This window comes from Taeniopygia guttata, chromosome 14 (genome assembly GCF_048771995.1).
Source record: "Taeniopygia guttata chromosome 14, bTaeGut7.mat, whole genome shotgun sequence".
NCBI classification, from domain to species: domain Eukaryota; kingdom Metazoa; phylum Chordata; class Aves; order Passeriformes; family Estrildidae; genus Taeniopygia; species Taeniopygia guttata.
Genome location: NC_133039.1, coordinates 12,070,154 through 12,082,203, shown reverse-complemented (window position 1 = coordinate 12,082,203; position 12,050 = coordinate 12,070,154). Strand labels below are relative to the sequence as shown.

Genomic DNA, 12,050 nt, shown 5'->3' with positions numbered 1-12,050 from the left:
CAAAATGTCTCAGCTCTTTGGAAATGCTGGTTGCATTTGGCTGCAACCTGCTAAGATAGGAGACCAACAAACACACACAATAAGAAAAATAAATTCAGGTTTTTTTAATGAAATGTGTAATCTAAATTTGAGAAATTATTATCCTGCAAGGAACTGAACTGCTGCTTGTTAAGTTGGTGAGTCTCTCAGTACAAAAAGAGCAATGTGATTTAGAAAGCATCTTTTTTTGACATGGAGAACCCTCAAATTCCTCTGTATTTCAGAGGGTTCAACAGCTGACTCCTTGGGCAAAGATATGCAAGTGAGCAAATGGAATGTCACAGTAGGGATCCAGCGCTAGGTGAGGGGTCAAACAGAGAAAAACCTTTTATCACACTGTCACATTTTCTTTCTTTTCCTGAGCTGGAGCTGGAGCAATCAGCCGTTCCCTCTCAGCATGAAACTCTGCTCTCACAAGTTCACTCAGCAGTTGGTTGTGTCAACACAACTCTCACAAAAAGCGACTTTACATGCCTGACATAAATCTAGTTCAGAGGGGAATTCCAGAAACTAGTGTGCAGTGATTCAAGCTGAGGGTAAACAACTCCTAGCCAAACCTGCAGATGCTCCATCTAAAGACACTTTTCTTTTCTTTTCTTTTTTTATTTTTAAAGGAAGTCATATCCTCTGAAGCTGTACAGCACAGTATTTAATTAGTGATTTCTTTATTTGGACAAATATTGTTAAATGTCACAGCATTGTACAAATTAGTTGCAGGTGCTGAAATTTATTTTGTCCAGATAGAGCCTTCTGCCAGAACAAAAGTTTAATAAGCTTTATTGCAGCACTGCAGCCTTTTATAATGTTGACTTATGAAGGATAACACTTGAAAGAATTTTTAAGCTAATTGGAACATTAAAAAAAAAGAATCTCATTCTATATTAGAGCAGTAATGCTTGTGCATGAATGAATGGCCACAGGTAAAAGTACAGTTGCCTTACTGTGTATTGATTTATGTTCTCTTCTGAATAATTCCTTCATAAATCAAGGAAATAAACGAGTTGGACAGGAGAACTTGGGGAGAATCAGTGGATTTCCAGAAACCAAGTATGCCAAGTTTTGCATCAGTCAGAAAGTCTTATTCTCAAGGGCATCGTGTCCTGATTTATTGCCTGTCAGAGTGTAACTTTGTGTTTTAAGGACTATCATAACCATTAGGTATATTTATCTGTAAGCTTTACAAAACCTTTCAACATTTCTTCATCTATTTTACCTCTCTTCTCTTAAACTTTTTTATTTAGATGGCAAATCTCTATTTCTGCATATTTAGAACACACCAAAGCCGTTTCCTATTGATACTTTCAGGCACTTTCCAGGTCTTATTTTATATAATTTTATGTATCTTAATTCATATAATGCAATTTATGTGGAGTGGTGGGTGGAAAGACACGGAGCCCCGAGGTGTGAGGAAGGGCAAGGTGTGGTGTTGAGGCTTTAGGTGCTTATGAAACCACCCCATGAGTGTTGAGTTTTCTTCCAGACACACAGGGAGAAATGAGCTCCAGAGGGAGAGAAATGAGAGGTGAATCTGCAGTGTAAATGTGCTGAGCAGTTTGTGGGGGAAAATGTTGTGAGCATGGCACTTTTTAGTGCTGAGGGTCCTGGTGGCTTCTTCTTCTGGTAATACTTTGGAAGCCAGCTGGTGCAGTGTGAAGCTGCAGCTCCCACTCGAAACCCCTCTAATCAAGATTTCTATATTTACTTGCATGGGGTTTTTTAATATGTTTTCATTGGTTGCCTGTCTGGATTTTTCATTAGACTTTCAAGCATTGAAACAAAGTTATTTTTAAACACTTTCTTCCTGCAAGACTCACATCAGGAAGAAAACAGACTTCTGACTAACAGATGAAAGAGGAATAACAAAATCAATTGACTATTTCTGTGTGTCTCTGTATCACTACTTAAGATTTTTTATTTGGATTAAATTAATGCTTTTGTCCTTTGACAGTTTAATATTTCCTTATCTGTCTGCTATTTTTTTAAAGAAAAAAATCCAGGGAACTTATTTTAGTATTATCTTGAGAAAATATCACAGTAATTGAGTTTTATTATACGTAATGTGAACTTCTAAAGAAGTGCATAGTGTGTATGCATTTCCTTCTTGGCTAATGGAGCCAGGATGCAGCTAATTAGGAAAGGTTTTGTTAATTGCTCTTGTGATATTGTGGATGGGATCAGTAGGTGGTCAGAAATATTTATTGAATCAATGCAAGCAATAAATAATTCATTGAGGCAAACTTTTATCATTCCTTCTCCCATTTCACATTACTGACATGCTGGATGTCCTTAACTGAACTTGGCAACTGCTTGGTTACACACAACTCTATTAAAACATTTTACAAATATTCTTTTAAAAGTAATATTTGCTCTTTATGCCAGCAAATTTGGCCCAAGTTTTGGGACATGTTCTCAAGTCAAAAAATGCATGGTTTTTGGTGATTCGCCTCCAGACATGATTGATCTGCTATTCCCTGAGACCCGGCTGAATATTTTAGAAGAAAAATGATGAACCAGCAAAGGCAATGTAAAGCGCTATATAAGGGCTATATTCCATATTGTTAGGGAAGATTAATTGGGGAAATAATTAATGTAGCCAAGTTATTAATTACTCTTTGGTTGTCCTGCAGTACCAGAGGCTTAAGAAACCTATCTTATTGCTCCTATCTGTCCCCAGAATTAATGATCTCTTATTTAGGCTGCTAGCTCTCCGTGCATAAGCTATCACAATAATAGCAGTGCTTTCTTGTAGCCTGTGGTATCAGCATCCAGAATGCATCCATCTAGAAATGAGAGAAATAATCACTACTGCTTGTAAGGCTTCAGCCCTGAACAATACCCAGTCTGCTGAAACCCCAGAGCATGTTCAATAGTGGAACGTCAGAAACTGCTGAAGCAAAGCACAAAATTATTCAGGTTCTTTCTCATTTGTCAGTAAATTGGATTAAGGGATTCTAGTGGGGCGTGCTTGTGTGTGGCAGTATATCTAAAACAAATGCCCCAGTCAGAGTCAGGCACCTTACGCTGTCTTCCTGGGAGTAAATTGTATTCATGTGACTGCTCAAGGACCTGGCAGGGGAAATGTTCCAGAAGGGAGGTGGCTGTGTGCTCTCCCTGCACTGACACCCTGCCTGTGTTGCTCTCAGCCCAAACCAGTGTGTCTCACACTTCACCTCACCTCCCAGAAATGGATTTTATTAATAAGAATATTAGGCACAATTGCACATCGAGCACACTCTTGCCACTGGTGAAATGGGAGGGAGAATAGCTGTTAGGCATTAATAGATGGCCAGTGGCCAGGTGGGAGCTCAGCACTTTGGAGAGGGGACAGCACAGCCTTCAGGACAGGAACTTGGCTCCTCTGCCTGCTTCTTTCAGACCTGTCCCAGTGACTGCTTTGGTCAGATTGTATTTGGTGCTTTGAGTAGTAAAATGTTTTTGAAAGAATATGAAACCATTATACCTTTTGTAATTTCATTATGCCTTTTGTAATCTGGGAAATAGAGTGAAGTTCATGGTAATGCTGAAATTAGTTTGTCAAGTGGGTATAGCATCAGGGTGAAACTGTGATCCACCTGAACTAAAAGGGAATTTTAACATTAAAAACAGGGGTTCAGGGCTTGCCCTGCAGAGTTTCAGTTACAGTCGTTCTGAAATCAAGCATCTCTGGAGTGTGAGATGCTCAGCTACACCAGAAATTTAGCAACATAATTGTGGAAGGGCTGATGTTGAAGTGACCTTAAGGATCATCTAGTTCCAAATTAGCAAATGCAGGCACGATTATGTTATTACATTTCTTTATTGCTTTCTGCATAGCAGCAAGTCCCACATCACATTCTATTCAGGAAAGGATTCTTAAGGGGTTAAATGGATATGGCACGATCTGCATGCTTTGCAGTGTGAGGTACTGGAAATATTGTTATCTTTAGAGCTAATTTGAAGAATTAATCTCAACTTTTAATATCCTGAAAACAATGAGACCTTACTATTGATCTTATTCATGTGAAAAGGGTAACAGAGATGCAGTACACAAGAAAAGTCACTGATACTTCTGGTAATGTTTATCACCATTGTGAAATAGCACAATAATAACATCTTTTCCTGTGTACATCTTTGTGTGAACATTTAAGCCCAAACAGATGGATCTGCGTATATAACTCCATTTTTCTTGTGTTGTTATGCTTCTGGGAAGCACATTGCAGAGCTGGGACTTTTCAGAATATAAATTTACCAAAACAAGCATGATTAATTAATTAGTCGATCTACTTAAGAAAACAGGAAGCTACAAGCCCATCACTTTGTCAGTTCTCTGTTAGTTGTGTATCTGGGAAACAGCATTTTCAGAAAGTCCAAAACTCGGTTTTAAATTATTCTCTTTGCTCACTTTTTAATGGAAAGGTAACTTTTCCAGAATCTAGACCCTTTTAAAATGGAAAATGTGCAATATTATCTGAGGGAAGTATGAAGATGATTTACTATGCATGATTTTTTCAGTTTGTACACATTGGGCATGGTTATATTTTTGCTCAGGACGTATATATATATTTTCTGCTGAACTTTTCTCGATTGCTTTTTTTATCGGGTTTACAAATCAAATCAAACAGGTATATTGCAGAGCTCTGATATTATTTTCTGCGCTTATAGCACAATGTATTGAATTATGCTTGCTCATGTACTGCTGCTGCTATTCTCTCCAGATTGAGAGAGAATGACTGTGGGGGCTGTAAATTCACTTGGCTTCCAGCACCACCGGTTAAATCAAGAGCCCTGTTCAGGCTGGAGAAGAGACAGAGCAAGTGTTCATTACACAAATCAATTTGGTCAAAAGTACGGCACAGTGGGTACCCAACCATTGCTCACATAATATTGTCAACTTAATCAAATAATGCCTAGAAGACATTCACAAGCTCTTTCTCTCTGAGAAATAACTTGATTGGTACAGCAGGAAAAAACAGGTGCTGTTTTGAGCATTTATTAAAAAAATCAGTGGGTGCCTTCTTTTTTGCTAAATTTAAAATTCTGAAGAGCCTTACCCTATGCTAACATGTATACATGAGGTAATCAGCACCTAATTTACCATTGATCATATTTTTAAAAAATAATCTGTTCCTATTTTTTTTTCCTCTTTTTTTCCCCCTGTAAATATTTTAGAGGTCATTCCTGCTAGAATTAGGCTGTTCTTCCTCTAGACTTGGTGTGGTTTTAAAAGATATGCAACAGATTTGTGTTTGTCTACAGATTATAGCAGAATGATCAGGACTTGGTAAAGCTTTCTCATGTTCCAATACTATTTGTTTTCACTTTGTCCAGAAAGAGATAAAAGGTTTAGATCCATTTCAGGCATTCCTACGGTCTGTTTTCCATTCAGTCTTTAAAAGCTGAGATTGGGAACAGCGTTCTTGTGGTGGTGTGCAAACAGCTCTTCTGTGACTGCATTTCATTGTGTTGGAAACAGGGTTTGAAGGTGAAAGATTTTGTGCACACCATCATGGTTCTGTAGGAAATGAGAGATATTAGTCAGTGAAAAAGAATGGAGGGAAAGTGGAACACTTAAAATTCCGGTGTAAGGAACATTGCAGGGCTGGCTGTCTGCAGTGATGGATGGAAAGGGACACAGAAAATTGGAATTAGCCAGGAAGGAGAATGGAATGGGGTTTTTCTACCCAGGAAATGTGCACAAGGCCCTCTCTGATTTCAGGTTCACTGACCATTGTTTTATTGTGTCTGGGGCCTTTGCCACAAGTGCTGGGGGTGGGAGATGAGACTCCAGCATCCAGTCAGAGAAATAGGGTTGCATTAGAGGCTGCATGAAGGTTTTAGAATGTATTTTTGAGTGAAAATTGCTGCAAATTTGGATTAAAATGGCCTTAAAGGAAGAGATGTGTGTGTGAGGGGAGTTAATAGTTTTTTTCCAAACAAAAAATTGTCAGATTTATTTTATCTAAACAAAATATTTGGTTTAGTGCTTTTCTTCACTTGTATAATTTTTGTTTCTTAAATTCTCAAGTAAAAGCTAGGAAGGGAAACCAGAAAAATAGTTTCAAAAATTTTACTTCAGTGTGAAGTCTTTAAGAACTTGAGTGAAGACTTTTAAATAATAGAAGATTTCTGTTTCTAGAACCAAGTAAAGGAAACAAAAAGAAATGTATTTTGCTAAAGGTAAAGAATTTCTTTAGAAAAAAATAGATATTAATTCTCCTCATGATGAATTTGCTTTAAAAGGATACCAAATGTTTATACTGAAATTGTCTTGCATGAAAAAAAAAGAAATCCTTTCCTGAAATACCCTCTTTGATATGGGTTTGCTTACCTGTAAGAATGTTTCAATTCTAATTTATTTTAACACTTAAGCCTTCAGTAGCTCACTGAAGTAAAGGAAGCTCACCTACACTTGTTTTGCTGTGAGTGAGAATTTGATCTTCTATTTCTGCATTCTGTATTTATAACTTTCATTATAAGTTTTAAGACTATCATATATTAAGAATAATTAATATTTTATAACTGCAAATATGTGGTGGAATAGGGGCCAGAAAGCAGCCTGATTGCATCCAAGACTACAGGGATGGAGGAAGGATAATGCCACATCCTAACATCAATTAATTTTTAAAGGACTGTCAAACACAACTCTTCAGGTGGTCTAGCAGTGAAGGTATTCTCCTGAAATGTATTATGTATGTGTGAGGTAAATTACATTCTGGTTCTGTGAGTCCACAGAGCTTTGAAAGTTGCCTGGCTTGATTTTTTCAAAATCCAGCCTGTCCTCTGCCCTGTGTGTTTTACCTCCTTGGTGTTACATGGACATTTTTGCATCATCTTCACATTCCAGTTTCAATTCCTGGTTATGCTTGTCCAGATCTCCAGGCACAGCCATGGATTTCTGGATGATAATGTGCTTTGTAAAGAGCCTGTAACTTTGCCAAGCCTTTTAATATGTTCTAAATGCTTTAGCCCTGTTAATTCTGCTCCAGGGATCATGGACAGTTATGAATTGGTGATGACAGGGACTTGCTAAAGCTTCTGGTTTTCAGCCCTTGCTGCCCAGACTCTGAGACATTCTGTGCTGAGAGTGTAAACTTGAGGCTTCTTAGAATAAAAACTATTTTAAAAAGTGGTGAAACCAATCAAAGGCCTAGAAAATACCAGTACCTGGATTTATCCTCTTTACCCATAATTTGTAGCTCCATTTTAACACCACCATCAGAAACCTCAGTGGATTTTGTTGACCATAATCTGTTCAGCTGCTAAGTAGGACAGTTGCTCACAGTGTTTTGGGATGTTCATGGTGCACAGTTCGTCCCTTCTACTCCTTATTTCTGTGAATAAAATGAACAGAGATTACTCTTTTCCATTTGCATTTATACAGGACACTGATTATATAATTTCTTCCTTGGGCACCCTCTGTTCCTGAAGCTTAACAGCACCTTAAGAATTCTTTAGTTCTCTTCAGATTAATCTGATTGACCTCAAATTCTTCTGGAGTGTTGCATTTCAAGAGGTTCCAGTCTGTCATCCCCCACCTGCTCTCACATACCAAATTTATTTCTTATTTCTATCCTTCTATGCCTAAAGGTAGAAAACAATCTCTGTGGTGTCTCTGGGTGAAACAGCTACCTCAAAATCTAACGTTTGAATTTTTGAGTTGATTTTAGCTAATAATAGATTAGCATGGAACATTTTTTTGTCTCTTGACAGCTATATACTGTATTTTCTATCTGAAGCACTAAATATTCATAAAGATAAATTATTTACTTTGTGGGCCTGTGAGTTCAGGGAGTAGCACATGAAGAGATGTGGTGGCACTGACTCAGTTTTTGGTTTACACTTGATCTGATCCCATTATTTGATTGGATCACTTGTAAATCTTTCTTCAGTGCACACAAAAGTATGTATTTGTGTGAGTCTCATCGTGTCCTGTGAAATATCAAGGTTGCTACTGATGGACTGATGCTGCTGCAGAAATGAGGACTTTTATTCATAAAGTGCTCTTAGCACAGAAGTATAGGCAATATAGATGTTAGTACTTTTAATTTGAGAACATTTGTATTACTTAGGGAGGATATTGTTGAATTTCACTTGCTAGAATTCAATTTATATGTAGTTATTGCTGATGTAAATGATGTGTTCTGTTTGAGTTCTCTTGTTTCCTCTTCAACAGGCTTGTTGGTACTAAAACCGTGTGGTAAGGTTTATTTTATTCAACCATTTTTATGTTGCTTAAACTGTTGTCTCCTAAAAGAAATTCCATACTAGCAGGAAATGGGCAATTTCTTCTTTTTGTACCTTAAATGAAAAAACTAGAAAGACAAGCTGAATGTAATATTAGCACACAAGAGAAAGATAAATAATTAGAAAAATGGTGTCAGAAGGAAGAGGAAGGACAGAACAGAGAGTGGTGGCTGTCAGATCATCCTTGGTTTTCATTCAACTATTTTCTTTCCCCTTCTATTCTTTCAAACCCTTCTGCCCATGCAAACGAGTATGACTGGGCTGTTTTAAAATACCCATACAGAACCTTGTCTAATGACTGTGTGATGTACAAGCAGTAATTAATTAGGCACTGTAGGATATAATTAAAGAACAGAGGCGAGTAATTTCTATAACATACTGATAGACCAGCACGGGTTAATTTTACTTTTTGGATGAGGGGCATTTTATATTTCCTTCTTCATCTCACTGCAGATTTTTAATTTGTTTGTTAAATCATAACACATGGCAATGTCCTTCCATTTTAAACCAGAATTTTAAACCCAAGGAATGGTGTCCCTGTAAGAAGTACCATGACATAACCTCATTTTGGTGAGGAAGAAAATCTGTAAAACTTTGTTTCTGGGTCTCACACTTGTGTCAGGCAACCTTCACCACTGATTAAACTTCTGTTCCCTCTCACAACTCAAGGCCTTTTCCATAATGGCCACCATTTATCTGGGCAGAATGACCCTCCAGTGCCCATCAGCACTGCTGTGAAATGGCAGAGAGGATGAGATGTGGTACCTGCCTGCGCTGGAGAGTCCCAGTGGCCTCTGAAGGAAAGCACTAATCTGATTTGAAAGGGTCTGGCTTGCTCTGCCAGCAGGCAGCATTTGGACTGCAGATTCAGTTCCTTACCTTGGTAAACACAGAAGGGGTTAAAGGAGTTTCTACAATCTTATAGGGATCTGTATTCATTGATTATTTAAGACTAGATAAGCAAATCTACAAATAATAATTTACTCCTTCTCCAGTTTATTCCAAATACATATTACCACTGGAAATGTATGCTGTTGGGACAGAAATGGATTTGATTTTCATGTATTTAAATTTCTGGTATTCCTCACTACTTTGGAGCAGATTTAACTGATTTTAATTTGTTTGTTTGTTTTTTTGAGAATTTAAGCTCACCCGTTCGTATTAAAAATGCCAGAATTACTTACAGTATGCTTTATTTTGCTTTACCCTTTTAGCAGACAGATGATGCAGCACAGACCGATGGCCAGCAACAGACACAATCTTCTGAAAACACAGAAAACAAATCACAGCCAAAACGGCTCCACGTCTCAAATATACCATTCAGATTCCGGGATCCAGATCTTAGACAAATGTTTGGTGTAAGTGCTCATCATTTATTTCTGGTTTTTTTTTTTCATATTTACATTGCAATAGGTGTTTTGTATTACAGGCAGCCATGAAGGCTGTATCTCTGATTGAGGCTGTTTAACCATTTTCAGGAAAGTTTCCCCTTTAATCTATGCATAATCAAACATCTGATTGCCAGTCACAACTGGGAAAAGAAATGACACTGATTCTGCTGGATGTGATGCACTTGGGTGCTTTGTACTACATTAACAAAAAGCTATCTGTGGTGGCTTAAATCCATACATATTGCTGCTGTACACATCTAGATTTATCTGGCTGCTTTTATTGATTTTGGAGAGTGTGATGTTAAGCAGTCAGTGCCTGACCTCCTCAGTAAGGGACCCTAAAGGGAGGCAGGAGCTGAATTTCAGCACAAAGTTCAGACACAGGAATCCTCACCCACCTCCACAGGTTTTGTAGGTCTGCAAAAACCTTTGAAGGTTTTTGTTAGTATTTTTTTGTAAATCTCTCAGTTTGTGCTTTCCCCCAGGCCACGGCTGCCTTCAAGTACATCCCCTGTGTTTTACACAGGCCATCAGCAGCAGGAACATAAACACGAGAGCTTAGACTGCCTTTCTACTCCCTGATCCAAGAACTCTCAGGTTTAGTTTGAAATGCCACTAAACCTAATCTAGAAATAGTGCTTGATCATCTATTAGAACCCAAGTCAGGACTCTGAAGTATTTTTGTTACTCTCACTCTCTTTATTCTGCCTCACTAAATCCAAATTCTCTCCTGCATTACAGCTGGTTATTCAGTGCAGCTCCAAGTGCCTCATGGCTCTGCACTTCTTTCCCTCTCTCATGTTCAGATTTTTAAGTTGTACTAATGTGTTTGTATGTGAGTCAAAGGATGGTGTTTCTCAGTATTTAATGCTCTGAAGGAAACAGTCCCTGGAAAAAGAATCCTGGTGTAGTACTGGGAAATGAGTGACCTGCTGGATCTGACTTGGTACAAGTTGCCTCCCCTGAACACAGCTTCCAGCTCATCAGCAGAATAGCAGAAGGCATTATAATTAACTCTCCAGAGAAAAATATGCTAATTTATTTAAGCTAAACAAACCACTTAAAATAGGTTTTATTTGAAAAAAAAAAAACAACATTAAATAAAAGGATTTTTTTTTGGTAGGTATTGTAGTAATTTATAAATGAATGAATGCATTTCTTTTTAATGTTTCTAAGTCTTAGGTCTCAAAAGACTGACACTGGAGAATGGCTGGAGTTTCCAGCTGACTTCCAGAATAACTTGGGAACTGAAAACTTTTAGCTGTTTAGAAATGATAGAAAAAAGAGATTTCTGTATGTGTAAGTTGTAATATTTCATATGAAATAAGGCAGGTCTGCATTATGTCCATGTTAAGCATACAGTAGATTATCTTTTTATATGGACACAAATATAACAGAGGAGAATTGTTTAAATATCTGTGTCTGTATCGAGGCTGAAGTGAAAGTTAAAACATTGATTAAATGGTGAAAGCAAGAACATGCAATAAGCCGAAGTATACCAAACAATGTTTGATTTTTCTCATGGTCAAGTTGAAACTCTTTAATAAGCTAGAGAAGGAGTACTGTCCTTTCTGCCCTGTAATTTTTTATTATATCTTAAAAGACTGGAGTATTCATTTCTGCAGTTCCTGGGACTCTTGTTGGATTATCCTCCATTTGCCTCTCTCTAATTTCTGCCTTTTTGTTTAAGATACTGGGTCACTGACCAATGCCAACACTGATGCACACTGCATGTTAATGACTTATGAAATAACAGAAATAAGCCTCTGATGCACTACATTGTCACCTCATAAAATGTGTCCTGACAAAAGGTGTTCTAACATTTATTCCCTTCCCAAGGCAGATCCAACAGGGCATTTTCCTCTGGGACAAGCAGCTGGGTTCAGCTTTTTTGTGTGCAAACAATGTCTAGGGAATTGAGTGCTGGTGAAGGTCAATAGGAATAACAGTCACTTGTAATATAATAAAAATACAATTCTGAGCAGAGAAAAAATCCCCCCAAAGTGAGTATCTATTCTAGTTTTCCAAATTATGCTCCAGTAAGACAAAACTTCTTAGGAAATAATGGTTACCCATTTCAGGAAGGGTGGAAAGAAATCCTCAGTCCATGGATCCAGCAACAAAAGTCCCACCTAATTTAATCCTATTCCTGTAATGCAGAAGTAAACAAACTCCTTCACCTGTTCTGGAAAATGCTGAAATTTGTGACTTGTCTGTGCTCACAGTTTAATGCTCTTTCCTCTCTGTCAGGGGCTTCACTGAGCTTCAAGTTCCTCTGTGGAGTGATTGTAATGAGCAGAATGATGCACACAGTTTAGAGATATTCTTGATCTGACTCCTTTTAGTGTTGTCTTTTCTTGTGTGTTTAACAATATTTCGTTTTATATCATTTAACAT

At 37.7% G+C, this 12,050-nt stretch overlaps 1 protein-coding gene across 50 annotated transcripts in view; it reads left to right on the top strand.

Annotated features, from left to right (window-relative positions):
• Nucleotides 1-12,050, top strand: part of RBFOX1 (RNA binding fox-1 homolog 1) — a 1,140,648-nt gene that overhangs the window by 1,036,328 nt on the left and 92,270 nt on the right. For all 50 annotated transcript variants that reach the window (XM_030284820.4, XM_030284819.4, XM_030284817.4 and 47 more), the window contains one exon: nucleotides 9,477-9,620. In XM_030284820.4, the coding sequence (XP_030140680.1) occupies nucleotides 9,477-9,620 (144 nt within the window). The remainder of the gene's footprint in view (nucleotides 1-9,476; nucleotides 9,621-12,050) is intronic.